The following is a 17,804-nucleotide window of genomic DNA, read 5'->3' as shown; positions in this document are numbered from 1 at the left end:
GAGCAGCATTGGCTAAATTCCTTACTCCTTAAAAGGAAGCTCCTAGTTATCATTTGCCGGTGCTTATTTGGCCACGGGGTGGGAGCAGGCCCTACGTTGTACCCTGTGTATCGGCAGGAGGTTGTGGCCAAAGGTGTATTGGTGAACAGTCCTTATTAAAATAGCCATCTCTGAAAATGTGTGCCGGAGAGATGGGCATTCAGTCTGTCGGCCGGTCTCACCAAGGCCCATGTGGTTGGATAGGTCGTTGACTCCCACTGGCTCCCCCACAGGCGAGAGTGCCACCCGCCGCGCACACAGCACGCTCCTTAACGCATGTGCAGCAAGAAAGCTGACCAAATGACAAGGACACACACCAATGATTAAATGCCTGGACTTGTGTTTTTAATGTAGGGGTGACGGTCCAAAGATTGACTTGGTGGGCAGTTCGATATCCGGCATCCTGGACAAGGACCTCTCAGACCGCAGCAATGACATCGGTGAGTAAGGAGAGCACGCCTGGTCTTGCTTGCACAATTGTAGAACGGCGGAGCGCGGCTTGCCCCTTCCGGAGGCCTGAGGACTAACACAGCCGCTTCAGTGGAGGGCTCGTAGCCCTCAGCTGGTTTTAGATGTTCTGGTTTTGTAAAGAAGGGGAGGCGATGATGGAAAAGAAGTGATGAAGAAACCTGCTCTCTGGTGATTTATGTATTTGGTGTATAAAGGCAAATGGGTGAAAAGGCAGAATGGCAGAGTTCATTGTAGTCACAGCGCTAAATGTTTTCAAGTTGAATTTCAAGTGAGCTTTGGTGTGATAATGGCCACTTAGTTAAAAACAGGAGTGAATTTTCCAAAGGCTGAGGTAGCACTGTGTGGGTAAGCAAGTCAGAGGGACTGTTGGGGACGTGCACGGATGGTGTGAGGTCGCATGTGCGCTGCTTGACTCCACCATCGGTCTGACTTGGGTGTCAGCCCATTTGAGAAGTCGAGATTCAGGGACTACATTTTTTTTTTAGCTTTACGTCTTTTATTTGCACCTATAACGGTCATAATATTCCATGTAATAGGGCTATATTTTGGAATGTGCCTTTTTATTTTTTTTTATTTTTCTATTTTTATTTTTTTTAAAATATTTTTATTTCTAGGAGAGAGAGAGAGAGAGAGAAACAGCGTGAGCAGGGGAGGGTCAGAGAGAGAGGGAGTCACAGACTCTGAAACAGGCTCCAGGCTCTGAGCTGGCAGTCAGCACAGAGCCCGACGCGGGGCTCGAACCCACGAACCGCGAGATCATGACCTAAGCGAAAGTCGGACGCTTAACCGACTAAGCCACCCAGGCGCCCCTGGAATGTGCCTTTTAAAATTAAATTCTCTTATTTCTAGATGATCCTAGATTTCCGTGGCGTCGTAAGAAGTAATACAGACAGAACCGCGTACCTCTACCCGTTTTCTCTCAAGGGTAACATCATAATGAAACTGTAGTGCAAGGTCACAACCAGGATATTGACACGTCCACCAGGTTCTGCAGGTTTACTAGTGCTTATGTGTTTTTAGTTCTTTGCAGTTTTGTCACCTGTGTAGGCTTGTGCATCTACCACTACGGTCAAGATACAGAACATTCCATCACTACCAGGATCCCCTGTGTCACCCTGTTATGACCACACCCACCTCCCTCCTGCCCCCACCCCTTCCCTAACCTTTGGCAGCCGCTCTCAGGGACAGATCTGACACAGAAGACTTCCGGTATCTTTTCAATTGGTTGCTCAATTTAGAAACAAATGCGTGACTCTTGGCAGGCCTCGTAAGAGACACTGGAGCGCCTATTGTGAGCATTTTCGTCACCCCGGGGTCACTCCTCTTCGGGGTACTGTTTTCTTCCAAACCCGCTAGCAGAGTTGCATCTTTGCAACTGCTCACTTGCAGTCTCTGGTCTGATCCTGTGAAGGCTTGGCAGTAGGATGTGTCGCTGTGACCATAAACACCGAAAATACTTGCTCTGTCTCCAGAGACTCTTTCCCATCCTGAGCCTTTGAGAAGCCCAGTCAGGAAGCGTGGCCCAGGGCTTCTGACAGCTTGGGCGGGTGGAATAATAATAGAAATGCTGGCCTGCTAGAGCTTTTGACCTGGTTAAAGGGCAGAGCAGAGCAGAGCAGTGATTGGCTGTGAATGAGAAGGGATCATCACGCTGAGCCTGACAACAGTTCTGGTTATGCCCCTGTGGTTTAGCATTTAGACCCCATTTTAAGGCAGGATGGCCAGTTGGTGAAGTGACAGAGAAGGTAGTGGGGGTCTTCCCACAGGAAGGGAGGTGTTCTCCCTCCTCCAAGGCTGTGCCTTGCCTGTGAAGAGCATTGGCCTCTGGCCCTTGTTTTCTTGGGACCTGGTGATGGCTCATGTGGCTATCACCAAAATACAAATTTTGTTTTTCTCAGTGTGACAAGCTAGTTTGGAAATGTTGGGATATTGACCGAGGTGGGTTAATCTATGAAAGCTCTTCGTACTGGAAACTGAGCACCTGCTGTGTCTATTTCGGAGCCAGGAAAGAGATGCTGAGGTTTAGTTCGCTCTCCTTTTACCAAGAAGACATTAATCCCAGAAGGACATAATTCCTCCAGCGCATGAGGTAACGCATGTATTATTTGCATTGCAAGACACAGTGATTGGTGGCCATGTAATCAGCCACTAAATACTTGAGTGTCGATTCAAGGGCAAGGCTTGAATGGATAGCAAGGCCATCACACACAGGCCCTGCCTTCCAGCAGCTTTGGGTCTGTTTGGGCCACCAGGACGGCAAATGGAAATTGAGGTGACACCAACGGTCTGACTGACCCCAGAGTGGTAGAAAGTAATGCCGATCAGAGTTAAGGATGCTCCTTGGTGGGCAGGCTCCGTGAGGGGGGCAAACTTATCTGGCTCTAGAAGTTGAATTCACTGAGGCAGAGGCAGGCAGGGAATCCCATGGGGAGTGCCGGTACCTGAGCGTAGATCAGCCTTGCTGTGGCAGAGGCTCGGAGCAGGCATGGAGGGGAGCCACCCTGGGGAAGGAGGTCTGGGCTGGATCATGTTGCACAGGGATGGATTTGTAATTTAACCTGTTGGCAGTGGGCTGACACTGAAGTGACATGATCGGGTCTAAGCACTCAGATAATAACTGATGCAGCTTTGTGGGACCAATCCAGTGAAGGAAAGACTGGAGTCAAGGAGTCAGGTTATTTGATAGATAGGGGGAGAGGCAGTTAAGAGAGCCCAAACCACGCTGCACAACAGCACTGTGAAAGGAGGCATAGATGTGAAAACAGCGCTGGATTCGGGAGCAGGGAGGAGGAGAGAATAATTTGTCAGCTGTGAAGTTTTAGGGCTGGGGAGAAAAGGACTTGGGTAGAAGTAAGCACGTCTGGAGGAGGAACTGGTTTGGGGGAGATGTGGATTTATTTAAGCGTGTTGACCTTGAGATTTGGTCGGACGTCCCCATGTCGGTGCTGGAGGAGGCTGAAGCCGGAGGGCCAAGGCCGGGGAGGGCTGAGGCTGCAGAGGCCGGTGGGGATTGTGGGTGGAGATTCGGACCTTCCGGGAGATAGAACGCAGGGCTGACACGCTGTGACCGCAGGCTGCTGCCTCCAGGCTGGGAAACCTTCCATGATTTACACAGACTCTCTGAGCTTCAGCTTCTTTATTTATGAAGAAAACTAACATCTCTCCCTGCTTCCTCGCCTTGTCTTCTACAGTTCTGTAAAATCACTTGGTGGGCTGCAAAATGATAGAAATGCTTATTATTGATGCTGTTGTTTGCTGAGAAGGGATAGTTAAGTCAGGAAGATGACCTCCTTAGCATGAGAAAAGAGAAAGAAGGACCTAGAGCTTGAAGACCAAACCCCGCACAAAGTCCACATCTAAGGGAAAAGCAAATCTCAGACGCCAAGGGAGGAAAGGATTTTAAGCAGAATGTCTTCAGGCCCAGGTGCGGAAATAGTCTTGCAGGTGGGTCGGTCACGGAGAAAAAGACATTGCAGAGGGGCCGCCTCCTTTCAGGGCCGCTTTGTATCTCTGCTTTTGTAGCATTTGTTCATTGCTTTGAATCAAGAAGGAAATTATTTGTACCAGAATGTTAGTCACTCAAACAATCGAAGCTGTCCAAATGTGGGCTGTAGCGAATAGCCAAATACAGCCCAGAAAGCCATGAGAAATCATTAGTGTTAGCTATAAATAAATCCTTTTCCTCTTAATAAAGCTATAATTTTCAATTATTATAATATTAAATTAGAGAACATGACTTTTTCAGACCTCGCGTGGGCAGCCACCAGCATCTGTCAGCCCATGATAATTTAGAATGAAATCAGTTGGTCCAAAATGAAGTTGTTGATGTCAGTTTGAGATATTGTGTATCAAACTACACGGCCATATTTCAAGTAACATAATAGGAAATGTGGATGAGCTCCAGTGCAAGCCTGTGCATGAATAGAAATGAAAATTAAATTGTCCACTTTTCTCTTGCTGACGGAAGAAGTCTCTGTTCCGATTGAATGGGAGATTATAGGCCAAGAAGTCAAGTGCCACAACATTTACTTTTATTATGCCGTATATTGTGGTTCCCACGGCATGGCAGGATTTATTATTACACTTCAATACTGTGGAGATTTTCCGTCTCTTTCCCACTAAAGCGTATAGCAACGGGCCCCCAGGTAGGAAGCAGCCTAGGAACGAAGCCATCTGGTTCCAACTAATTGACTTAGAAACAGCCCTTCTCATTTCTCCTCTGTCGCTTGTCTTCATTGACCTTTGTTCTCCATTCTACTCGAATCTCGTTACACTTGCCCCACTTCTGTCTCTTCACGTGGACATCACCCCCTCTTCACATTGGGAAGCTGGGAATTTCCCCTCCATCTTTTCAGCCTGATCCACAGACACACGTTTGATTGACATTGCAGTCCATTTGGGGGCCACCTGTTGCTAGCTTTAAAACTGATGCACTTAGGATGCGGGACTGGTTTGGAAGATAAGAGTCTAACTTCAGCTTGTCCTCCCGTCTCTCTCAGATGCCTCCTGGCATGTGGTTCATTTAGACCAGGAAATGCAAAAGCACTTTCCTGCAGACACCCTAGGAATGCTGTTAAGAGCTATTTGATTTGGGATGCTAGAAAGGTTCTGAAACTGGATTGTGGTGATGGTTACACAACTCTGTAAATCTACTAAAAATTATTAAATTGTACGCTTACCGTGGGTGAATTTTATGGTATACAAATTACGCGTCAATAAAGATGTTTAAAAAGAGCCTGGCTCCTACCCAGGGACACAGGCCACAGTCACACACCAGTTTATATCAGGACTGTTTGAGAAGCAATATGCGTGCCTCCAGCATTATGACAAAAAGCAAAAGAGATTGGGCTTAGTCGAGTCACGTGCTTTATACGAAGGGAGTGAAGTGTCTTGAGCTTGGGGTGGATGGATCTGGACCATAATCAGTCCTCTGAGCATTTCTGGTGTCCTCCCCCCACTTGGGGACACTCGGCATTGACTCCAGTTCATTCAGAAGAGGCTCTCTGTGGACATCTCCTGCACTGCTCCCCACCTCTCACCCAGGACCCTTAGGGCTCACAGCCTAGGTTTGTGCTGAGCAAACACAGTCAAGCTGGCAATCAGCACTGGTTTCAGCATCATTTCACAGTCCTCCAGGAGGTGGGCTGAGGGCAAGGCCTTGTCCTTCTCAACACTTCCAAGAGTCCGGTCCCAGATGTAAACTGACGGTGTCTGCTGACAGATGTTCACAGTTAGAAACATAAGGCCGCACCCAAACCCAGGCACTTACCTGTGCCTGCTCAGCCCCCATGAAAGCAATCCTGGCCTTTGGTAGTCCGTTGGGTTGGCTGCATCCATGCTTAGTTTTGATGGGTTCCACAAAACTCTTTTTTTCCCTTATTTTTTAAATTTAAACTTTAGTTAACAGACAGTGCAATATTAGATTCAGGAGTAGAATTCAGTGATTCATCACTTACATACAACACCCGGTGCTCATCCCAACAAGTGCCCTCCTTCATACCCATCACCTAGTTAGTCCATCATCCTACCCCTCTCCCTCCATCAAACCTCAGGTCTCTATTGTCAGGAGACTCTGGCGGTATGTTTCCCTCTCTCCTCCTCCCCATTGTGTTCATCTGTTTTATTTCTTAAATTCCGCAAACCTCTTTTACCCCATCACATCCAATAAGCAGAAAAGCGATAAACATTCCGAGTGCCAGTAGGAGAAGGCTCATGAATGCTGTAGGCACAGGTGGGGGTTAAATCAAAGAGGGGAGATAATGGTAAGTGTTGCTTAAGCTCATGGGAGTGACGTAGTTTGCGGTGGGAATGATTCTAAAACGCAGAGCGGGCAAGCAGTGCCATCCCGCCTGAGCCACCTACAGCCATCAGCCTGCGACACGGAAAGGAACTGATGGGTATGATGAGCAGAGGGACATTTGGGTGTTTAACAGCCATGTTCAAATGACTCTCGGCTTGGAGAGGGTCGTGGTGCTGCTACGTGAGTGACCTGTGACCAGCCCCAGAAGCTCACCTGGGCACAGAGGCAGCATGTCCTGCCCTGGTATTTTGGTTGCCTTCCTCTCTCTTCAGGGCCCCTGCAGCCTTCCTTCACCCCAGTGGCTTGAGTGTCTCTACTTTTGTGACTTGCTGAGACTATTTGCAGGTTTGAGAATGCAAATGCGGAGGGACACCCATGGGTCCAAAGTCATCTAGACTCAGCAAAGAGACTTACACACTAACGTTAGTTACTTCTGCAATGTGCCCAACTGAGGCCTCTGAGCTGTGGGTGACTGTGGAAGCGAGAAGGGACAGGTGACGTCCATTCTCAGATTACACACATGGCATTTATTCAGCCTGCCGGGCCCTCCGCCTGTGGGCTGTGGGCTCACAGATGGGCAGAGCCCAGTTATGGCTTCCGTTCGACTTGTAAATACCCAGAGGGATATGCGACCTGTCAGAAAACCAGGTTCAAGTGCCCCTTATGCCAGAAGCATTACAGACAAACCACACCTTATTAAGGAGGACAGTTGAGTTCTCAGACTCCTTCTCTTCACCAGAGGTCCTTGTTAAGGCATGATGTGGCCATTACAGCCCACGTGGCCTCCCACTACCTTGGATTCATTAAATGAGAAAAGTGATGAGTACTTAGGAGTGAGGTTGTGGGCCCCGTTAGAGGGTAATTGGATCTGGTGGTGACAAGCTAAGGATGAGGTGTCAGTGAACAGGGAGCCCTGATTTAGAGCTGAACGAGCCTCTTTATTTAGCTTCGTGGTGACCTGCGCTGGCGCACCCCACCTCCCCAGGCCTGAGTCATCTCTCCCTGAGGTTGTTCATACTTTTTGGAATTCAGACTCACACACACACAAAAAAGGCCTTTAAGTTGAGGGACTGCCGATTTTTATTTTACTAATTAAGGGCGTTTTAAAAAGCAGATGCCATCGCCTAGTAGAAATAATCTCTGAGTTTAAAAATTGGATAAATTTAGCTTCCTGGGAGACTCACATTGGTGACCTTTTTCTTGGCACCTTCCAGACCTTATAGGCCAGTTCGTGGAGCACCTTCTGAAAATCCCAACTCCAGCACATATGTGCAGAGGAGAGGGTCCAGGAAGAGGAGAAATGTCGAGGGCAAACGAAAAAGGCTGTAGAAAGAGGCAGGTGTTAAAGTGTGGGTGGAAACTCACTGCTCAGAAATGTACAATTAGCAGATTACTTTTTTTATAGAGATACAATTTCTTGTGATTTTTTAAAAAAATCACTCATGGAATTTTTTAAAATAAAAGGGCACTTTAAATGCTTTGTACCTCTATCATCTTCCTTCCACCAAGGCTGGAGAAAGGGGGCCTCAGGTTCTAGAGGGGCCTGTCTCTCCCACTATGCGAAGAGCCCTGGACTTCGAACAGAAGGTCTTTTCTTTCCTCCTCGAGTTTTTTACTCGGCACCTCATCTTAGGTTCTGTGTCACTGTGAACGTGCCCTCTGAACGCACGCCCCGTCGTAGCAGGCCATCTGGCCTTTGGGTCCTGCGGTTTAGGTTGTTGGGTTTTTTTTTTTTTTTTTTTTTAATTTTTATCTGGGTGTAGTTAACACAGTATTACATTAGCTTCAGGTCTGGGTCTTGGTTTTCCATCTTTAAACCAGGAGCTTGGAGGAAATGATCAAAGGGGCCCATGTCGATTTCACAGGCTTGTCTCTCTCTCTGGCTCCATTTCTTTTAGCTGAGTTTTCTGGACATAGAGAAAACTGCTCTTTTCGTAACCTCTGAATCCTCTTTAAGATTAAATCGTTTATTCTGGGGCAGCTGGGTAGCTCAGTCAGTTAAAAGTCCAACTCTTGATTTAGGCTCAGGTCATGATCTCCCAGTTTGTGGGATCCAGCCCCGTATCAGCCAGCATAGAGCCTGCTTGGGATTCTGTCTTCTCTCTCTGCCCCTCCCCCACTTGCATTTTCTCTAAATAAATAAGCAAACAAACAAATAAAATAAATAGCTTATTCTTTAATTTGTCTCTTTACCACAATGCCTTCAGTTCTATTTGTTCCTTTAACCTAGAATTGCTAATTTGGCCCTTTCTGAGGTCTAACCTAGGGTTTTCTTTGGCCTGAAGATTTTTGCTTATGAAACATTTGCTGGCCAAGTAGAAGTTTAAGTAATTAATGATTGTGGGCATAACAGTTATGGAATTACTTTTTATAACGTTTCTAAAATTATTCATTCACCTTCTTACAAATGTATCATGATTTTTGTTGCCCAGATCTTACAGAAAAATGTAAATGGGTGGATATTTGCCTCCTAAGTAAATTTGAGTTCACAGAGCAAAGCCTTAGAGACAAGATAAGCCCACAGAGTCACTGAGGAATGCGTGGGGTGTGTCTGAGAAACCATGGGTTGGTTATCAGGGAGGCACACTTGGATTTGAATCCTAGCTCTGCAAGTTCCAGGTTGAGTGACCCTGAGCTCCACTTTCCTCCTCTTTATCACAGGCTTAGTAATGCCCACCTGCCTCAGAGGGTTGTCGTAGAATTTAGACCTAACGATGTGTGAAGTGACGAACCCAAAACAGGTGCTTTTTCAGTGTTAGTTGGTATAGCTGTAGTTCAGATAGAGGCGAAGAAAGAGGCATCAACCTACGTTCTTACCATGACTACTGCTATTAGAGAGTAGGAACGTTCTGGAACACATAACATAAATCAGATGACTGAGATTTCCATAGCTGCCTCTGAAATCATTTCATACATGCTCTCCTCGGTTGTATTTTTATTTTCAAGAGCTTCTCCCCACCTCTCAAGTGCAAAGGGAATAGGTACTTAAGAAAAAAAAAAAAAAAAAAGGAAGAACGCAGGAGTTCGAAAGTGAAAGTCACCTTGTGTCTCAGCCTCTCTTTTGAGATAACCACTCTGAATTTGTTGTTCACACTTTTAGAAGTCTTTCCATGAATGGGTAGATGGATGGATTTTTTAAAAATGTGATCACGTTGTACGTACCCTTCTGGTCTACAGTTGTTTCTTTGTAATAAATAATGTATGTTTGATACCTCACCACGTTAAGTCACATGAGCCAACCATATACTCTTAACAGCAATGTGATATTCCATGGTATGAGTCTCCCGTAACCAGTTCACTCAGAGCAGTGATGCAAAGAGCAGCCTAGGACAGGGATCCACACACAGGGCTAGCTGCGCCTGGGGAGGCCACGGACACTCCCGGGCCTCCCGGGAGGCCACGGATAGTCTCATTTCATCGGTGCTCTTTCTTCAAACTCCTCTCCTAGGAGCCCTGCCAGATGCTGCTTCTCCCAGCTCCTCCCCCTTCCCCAGTCATCTGCTCCCACTTTGCACAGCCTGGTCGATGTCTTACCCACTCCGTGGGTATACAGACCCCTGGTGCAAACTGAGAGACACTTCCGAGGTGGGTGTTGGACGTGAGAAATTGAGTGACTTTATTGACTGGACACAAAATCCATTTAGAAGTTGGTTGCTTTCTAATTCTTTGCTTCCAACTAAATTGAAGGAGGCACCCCCTGAGTTGTTCACTGATAGATTGTTAAAAATAGTTCTTGGTGATGCTTAAGCCACTGTCTGATTTTTGCCACATAACGTGGAAAGAGTTCAAAGAATTGAGTGACATCGTGATAACAAAATTCTCTCCATTCCCATGTACTTCTGTTTATGTGAATAACAGTTCTTGGCACTTACATCTATAAAATAAAAGATAGGAATAGAATCAATACCAAACCATGCCGTTCTCATGTTGAGTAATAATCGAGCACATGTGCATGAAGTTATTTGGGGGGAAAGCCCAATAAGATTCTACTCTTTTATGCTCACAGATTATCAACATGTGGGGTATGTGTGTCTGCATATGTTTTGATCATTTACTACTAATAATGGTCATGGTAACTCTTTCCAGAAGAAAAGTAAATTTTACCCTTAGAACCTCATGATTTCAGGAAATCAAGAAATCACAAATTTCAATTTATATACATGTTTTTATAACAGAAAAAGATCATTAACAAAAGACAACATTAACAAAAGCACAAAACTAGATTACATCAGAGTGAAATCCAGCATTATGATGGAAATATGAATTCAGAGAGGAAAAGTGTGGTGCGGACTCTCCAACTGCTAAAGAAAAGCTTCTGCATGATTTGTTTTTGGATGGATGGCATTGGTTGTTAAATTACTGTGGTATTCAAATATATGCTGAACGTGTTTAACAGAGCAATATAATAGTCATATTTTAAAATATCAAAATTTAGTATATAGCAGAAATTATCTCTTGTGTGAAAAAATTTATGAAAAATTTTAGATGTCAACTTAAGATGTGTCAAGGGGCACATGAGTTTTCAAAATTATTTTAGGAAACGCCCTGGTAAAACAGTTTGAAGACCACTGGCCTTATAAACATATCGTTCTGGACTTACAGAAACATTTCTCTGGATCTGTTTCTAGAAGTGAAATATCTGAAAATGTATACAGTTACATTTCGTGATAGGTATTGCCAAAGGGCATTACAGAAAAGCTGTGCCCATTTACATTCCTGTAATAATGGCATAAGCACTATTTTCAGTAAATACATTATTTACTAAATCCTTTGGCATAACACATTTGGGCCTGTAGTAAGCAATTTTTAAAGGAATGCAAATGTGAAAAGTTACTTTCCCCATTTAGCGTTGCCTGTTACCAATCCCCATGGAGCACTCGACTTCTCTTCGGTTCTAGACTTCAGTAAGGCATGCCCCCGCCTTTCCTTACCCCTTCTCCAGATCTAAATTAGGTCCCCATGCTATCAGTGCTAATTTCATCTTTTACTTTTCTTTCATAATAGCTAGCAAAATTCCTAATTGTTCATATATATATATATATATATATATATATATATATATATATATATAGGCTCTAAGCTCCATGAGAGACCATGGCTGTTTTGTTCACCCCCTACCCCCCTGTGCCTAGCCCAGAGCCTGGATTGTAGTGCTCACTTAGTAAATATGTATGGAATATGTATGGAATGAATGGACTGAGCACAAATGGGAAGAAATACCATGATGCAGGATCATGGTAGAGATCTTCATTGCCGCTAGTCACATGTAGCTATTTAATTTTAATTTATTTAAAATAATCGCACTTAGCGGTATGATTGTGCTAAGTAGCCACATGAGGCTAGTGGCTACCATATTGAACAGGACAGATATAGCAGGTTTCTGTCATCACAGCAAGTTAGATGGATAGTGTCGATAGAGAGTGATTATACTTTCATTCTCATAAAGATAGCTATGCCTGGCACACAGTAGATACTTAATAAGTATTAGATTACATGAAAGAGCAAATAAACTTTATCTTCCTCTCTTATTCTTCAGCTGTAAGTTCCCGTGTAAAAGTTACTTTGTACTGAATAGCTACACAGCCTGGCTTAACTTGCCTAACACCTTACACTTCTTGCCGGGGATTTCTTTAAGGAAGCCAGTCCCTGTTTCTGTCCACTTAAAACACTTAAAAACACATTGGAATAAACTAGAACAAAGACAACTTGTCATCAGAGCATAAAGGGGTTTCTTCACACACACAAAATTACATTCTGAGTATCTTTTCTTATTCTTGCTATAGAAACAGTTCTGGGAGTTCAGTGACAGATATGTGAGAGGTAAGGTGAAATGTTCTTGCTGTCTGTTCAGTGCTCTGTAGTGGGAAGAGTTCCATAGACATGAATCTGAATGCTGGCCCTGTCACTTTCTGGTTGTGACCTTGACCTAGTTGTCTAACCTCTGGCCCTCTGTCTCTCCCCCTTTGTGGAAAAGAGTAGCCTACACGGCATGGGTTTTGTGCAGGTGAAGCGAGTGTGCGTGTGTGAAGTGGGGCATAGGAGGGTGGCCCAGCAGTAGCGCAGACCTGTTTACTCTCAGTACTTGTATCTTCCAAACTCCACCCCTGGATTATAAATGGAAATGCAGCAGCTAATCTGCTCTACCTTTCCACATTTGGGCGGGCTTATTTTCCCACAAAATCTAATCCTTGCCCAAATGAGAATTTTTCAGTCGGTGATTCAGCTAACACAGGTGTTCGTTTGGCCCCTAATAATGGGCTCATCTCTGTAGTCGGCACAGATTTTCCACACCGGTCACATGATTTACTTGCAGGGTAAGCCTTCCAATCCAGACCGCCTGGAGATCTGGAGATGCTTCTTCACTGTGGAGAAGGTACCAACAGCCCTGTGGGTTTAGAGTTCTCGCATTAAAAAAAAAAAAAAAAAGCACATGTCTGCTTTTGTATAAATTTAGCCTTGCTCTTAGATCTCTGTTCCCACATCCCATAGCTCCATCAATGGTATATGAAAACAAGATTCTACCTGCGCGATTTGAAAGAGTTTTCATATAATTTCTTATTTACAAAAGAATAATCCTGCAAAGCCTATAACTCAGATAATTCTCCCTCTTTTCTTTTTCCGGTGGAAAAACTGAAGCCCAGATAGGTTGTTTGTTCATTTATTCAGTAATCATTGATTGAACACACAGCACAAGCCAAGAATGATGTTAGGCCCGGGAGAAACAGAGATAATAAGGCATCGCTTCTTTCCTGGCTGTTGGGGAGACAGATAAGTCAACAAAGAATGTCAGGGTTCTAAATGCTGAGATCGGAGTGGTGGATGAGTACGGGAGCATCCAAGCCAGGCTTTAGGGTGCAGTCTGGCTTTTTGGGAGAGGTCTTCATTGCTAAGCCAAGTCTTGATAGCCCCAGGAGTAAGGAAGAGAGGGAAGGGAAAAAAGGAAAGAAAGTCACGCAAGGGGCAGAGATGGGGGTTGGCACCAGCCGTACCACCCGGGCCTTGGCCATGCTGAGTCACCAGGATTTCCTGGGAACTTGTGAAGGATTTGAGGCAGAGAAGGGGGACATACTCAGAGCTTCATCTCACACGTCTCTCTGGGGGCAGCCCATGGAGTGGTACTGGGCTGGGCGTGAGAAATGCATTACAGCTCTGCTAGGCCTGTGGTCCACAAGGCACCCCGCCAGCTGTGATGATCCTTGACAGTGACATGGAGAAGAGACGGCTTCCAGAGATACTGGGAGGGAGTGACATTGCCACGCTTCAACTATAGGAAGCATCCACTCTAGGGCTCCTTCGCAAGCCCGGAGCAATGAGTTGCAATGAATACATGGCCACGTAAGAGCTTGCGGACAGTTGCTTTGGTGACAGCTGGCCTGTCTCGGACTTTTAACTGTTTCTCTTCTGTGGTGTCACAGGATGCATTTTAGGTCACCTGCGGTCACTGGTACCATCCCTCCCATCCATGGAAAATAAGCCCACATTTTCTAATTGAACTAAATAGGGTATGACTGAGATTGATGGAAAATGGGCAACTGTGTGTGCCACGACGAAGAGTCAAAGGCCCTTTCCAGGGCTGGATCCACGTCCAATGTAAATTATCCCCGTATGTCTGCAGAGGGTTCGTCTTTCAAGTGTGGGAAAAGCCAAGAACCTCTCATCCTTCTGAAAGTAACTTTTAAAAAATACCCAACATTTGCCAGTTCGATCGTTTTGGATTGGCTCATGGACATTAAAACCATTTCTTAGTAAGAGGAAAAATTCCCAGCCAGGCTGAGAAAGCCTATATCAAGTTTCAGCCTGATTCATTTCAGAAACCGTCGTGAAAATTGGGACATTTTCTTCACACCACAATGAGTTAGTCATGGAAACTCTGCCTTCATGTCCGCTACCGTAGCCACAGTCACGAGAGCATGCTTCGTGCCCCTGAAAGTTTAGGTTGTCGCCCCCTCCACCATCAGGAAGCAGAAGTGCGTCGCCGTGCGGGCTCTGTGGTTCCCTTTTCAGCAAGTGACCTCATACTTGGTGTGCCTTTTTCTTTCTGGAAGTCGAATTTTGCTCTTGTTTCCTGAAAGCGCTTTGTAGAACCTTAAAGTGCAGGAAGTTAAACATCGCTGAATATGCATGAAGAGGTTAAAAGAGTGGCTCCCCCTGCAGGCCTCTGGCCGTCCTGTTACTCTTGAGTGACAGGGGTGAGGCAGTCTTCTCGGCGATCTGTCAGTCTCTTGAGGAGACACTGGCTCAGTGTGGCCAGGCTTCGGTGTGCACCCGTGTTTCGAGCATAGACCTCAGCCGGTAAAACGAAATGGGCCAGCCAGCAGACGCCGCCTCCTACCCTGCAGCTGCCGCCCCGCACCCCGTCAGTGGACACCTCTGTAAGCTACACCCCTGGAAGCAGAGTTTTTTTCTTGGGATGGTGGAGTCATTTGTTGGCTAGTTCGTGTGTCCACTTGTTCCTTCAATCACAGAATACTACACACGTTTTTCCCAGGAATGTGCTAGACTTTGAGAGGACAGAGAGGAGTTCCTGTCCTCCTGGGGCTCACAGTCTAAGCACACGAGACACACACGACACCGCTGGACCACTTTGAAGGTGTGATATATTACAGACAAGCTCCTGTGTTGTCAAGCCCCCAACTCCCGGGTGGACTTAATTATTTTAGTGGCCGCAGAGCATGCGTGGGGAGCAAAGATGGAGTCCTCCCTGGCGCCCTGCAGAAGTTTCCTGGGTGTGACCTTGTCTGTCCCTACACGCCAGTGGGCCTGCTGAGTCCATCCCGGAGGGGATCTGAGGCCGGTCCATCCACTCCACTTGGTCCCCCCATCCTTCAGCCACCCCACTCTGCATGCTGGGGCCTCTCACGTCCTCCTCCTCACTCGCACTACAGTGTTTTTGACTGACTTGTCACCAAGCACCCAAGCCATCGGTCACCACTTTGGTCAGCTGCTCCGGCACCTCTGTTGCCCCACACGCCAGGTCAGCACTGCCCAGTCTGGCCCTGGAGGAGCTCTCTGCTGATGAGCCTCACTCCCGACGGCTCCCCTGGGCAGGCCATCCACTCAGCGTGCCCCGAAACACCCCGTCCCTCAGGTGGTGGCAGTGCCCCAGCGCCCTCTCCAATCTGCTCAGTCAAGTCCTTGCTTATCCCTCCCTGGCCCGAGCCCCCAGCCTCTGCTAGAGCACGCTTGTCTCCATGGCAGCATACTGATGTCACCTAGGGACACCACAAAGCTGCCATGCCCAGGCTGCACCCAAGACACATTCAGTGAGTCTCCAGAGAGGGGTCCAGGCATGAGTCTTCTTGTTTTGTCAGTTGACCAGGTGATTTCGCAGTGCAGCCAAGGTGGAGAACCGGAGTGAATTAGCCTCTAGTTTTGCTCTCGTTGCTTCAGCCTGCTCAGGTTTTGGCTCCAGGGCTGGTTTCAGTTTCCAGGATAGAGTCATGACATAGGTGGACCGTCACAGCCCCTGGTGGCACCCAGCCAACGCCCTCTCGGTTGTTAGAACCTTGCACAGCCTTCTCTTCACGGCCTCCCCAGCCACCTGTTCAGCATTTGTTCCTCAGTCTTCTGTCCCCTCCCCCAGGCCCCCCTGGGCTCATCGTACCTCCTGTTGTGCGCCGCCGGCCCCCACCCTCCAGCAGCCCTCCCTGTCCTGCGCCTTATGACTTCTCCCTGCTGGGAAGCCACGTAGACAACCTGCTGAATTCATTGTATTAGCGTATATGCCAGAATATCGGTGCACCACTTGACTGTGACCAAAAACCAAAGAGCGGAGTGATTTGGAAACTAATTACCCAATGATACGGGGACTGATTCAACAAATCATGAATTGTAGTGCCACAGAAGACTGTAAAACAATCAAAATACCAGGAAGAGTTTGGAGAGTCCTGGCATATGATGTTAAGTGAAACAAGCACAATGCGGTACTACCTATAGTACGGACTAGATCTATTTTTGGAAAAAAAGCCCAGAGGGAAATGTGCTGAAACAGTGGTAGTGCTTTCTCAGCATGGTAAGATTGTAGCTGACTTCCTTTTGTTCTAGTTTTATGTTTTTCTTAAAACAAGCATACATAGAGCGTGTGCCACTTTTGTAATAGAGAAAAAGTGATTTAAAAATGAATCGGGGAGGGGCGCCTGGGTGGCTTAGTCGGTTAAGCGTCCGACTTTCGCTTAGGTCATGATCTCGCGGTTCGTGGGTTCGAGCCCCGCGTCGGGCCCTGTGCTGACTGCCAGCTCAGAGCCTGGAGCCTGTTTCAGTCTGTGACTCCCTCTCTCTCTGACCCTTCCCTGCTCACGCTGTCTCTCTCTCTCTCCTAGAAATAAATAAAAAAACATTAAAAAAAAATAAATAAAAATGAATCGGGGAGATACTAATCTCAGATGAGGACTTCGGGCATCAGTTTAAGCGCACGATGGGGAATTTTGATTTCAGACAGTATGGAGTTGGTGGACGCAAGTCCCGGCGTGTGACCAGGAGGGGAACCTTTTAGGAAAAAAGGATTCTCTCTCTTTTTTTTTTTTTTTAAATGTTTTATTTATTTTTGAGATAGAGACAGCGTGAGCAGGGGAAGGTCAGAGAGAGAGGGAGACACAGAATCTGAAACAGGCTCCAGGCTCTGAGCTATTCCTCAGCACAGAGCCCCATGCGGGGCTTGAACCCACGAACCGTGAGATCATGACCTGAGCTGAAGTCGGACGCTTAACCAACCGAGCCACCCAGGTGGCCCAGGAAAAAAGGATTCTCTTAAAGGGAAGGCCCTCCAGAGGGTCAGGCCAGCAATGTGGCTCTCAAGAGGCCCACCTCACTGTGGGGATCATGGCCTGTGCCCAGGCTGTGCTGAGCCCAGGCAAGGTGGCGCCACTGGGGAGCCTCACGTGGACACTGGGTGCTGATTGGCTCCCCATTGTCTCCGAGCCTCACTGATACTTTGTTCTGTTTCTGCAGATAGTTACCCTTTGGTTATACTTACCTTGTCCCGATGAGTTCATTGAATAATTATTCATTTACCAGGTGCTAGAATAAAGTCACTTGCTTTAATCCCAGGTGTAATGTAATGGTTTGGCCTGAGCAGTGATTTGTGCCTTGTTTTGCATATTCCACTCAAGGAAGTAGATTGCAGACAACACCTGCCCACTCGTTAATAGAATGAAGCTGACCATCACACAGCCAGACAACTTTTTTTTTTTTTTAAGTTTATTTGTTTATGTTTGAGAGGTAGGGAGCAGAGAGAGAGAGAGGGAGAGAGAGAATCCCAAGCAGGCTCTGCACTGTCAGCACAGTGCCCAACACGGAGCTCGATCCACTAACCGTGAGAATGTGACCTGAGCTGAAATCAAAAGTCCGACGCTTAACCGACTGAGCCATCCAGGCGCCCCCAGGCCACTTAATATAACCATCAACAAAAGACCTCTCCACGAAATAAGGAGGAAAAAACACCACATATAATTGTTATCTTTTCTGACCTGAGCCAGCATATTTGCAGTTCTAGTAG

At 46.6% G+C, this 17,804-nt stretch overlaps 1 protein-coding gene across 7 annotated transcripts in view; it reads left to right on the top strand.

Annotated features, from left to right (window-relative positions):
• Positions 1-17,804, top strand: part of SH3KBP1 (SH3 domain containing kinase binding protein 1) — a 330,852-nt gene that overhangs the window by 298,147 nt on the left and 14,901 nt on the right. For all 7 annotated transcript variants that reach the window (XM_039247392.1, XM_039247394.1, XM_039247390.1 and 4 more), the window contains one exon: positions 394-479. In XM_039247392.1, the coding sequence (XP_039103323.1) occupies positions 394-479 (86 nt within the window). The remainder of the gene's footprint in view (positions 1-393; positions 480-17,804) is intronic.

Source organism: Hyaena hyaena, unplaced genomic scaffold (genome assembly GCF_003009895.1).
Source record: "Hyaena hyaena isolate Hyena2069 unplaced genomic scaffold, ASM300989v1 scaffold_295, whole genome shotgun sequence".
Taxonomy (NCBI): Eukaryota; Metazoa; Chordata; class Mammalia; order Carnivora; family Hyaenidae; genus Hyaena; species Hyaena hyaena.
The sequence above is the reverse complement of the archived record's forward strand: the minus strand, read 5'-3'. Positions and strand labels throughout refer to the sequence as shown.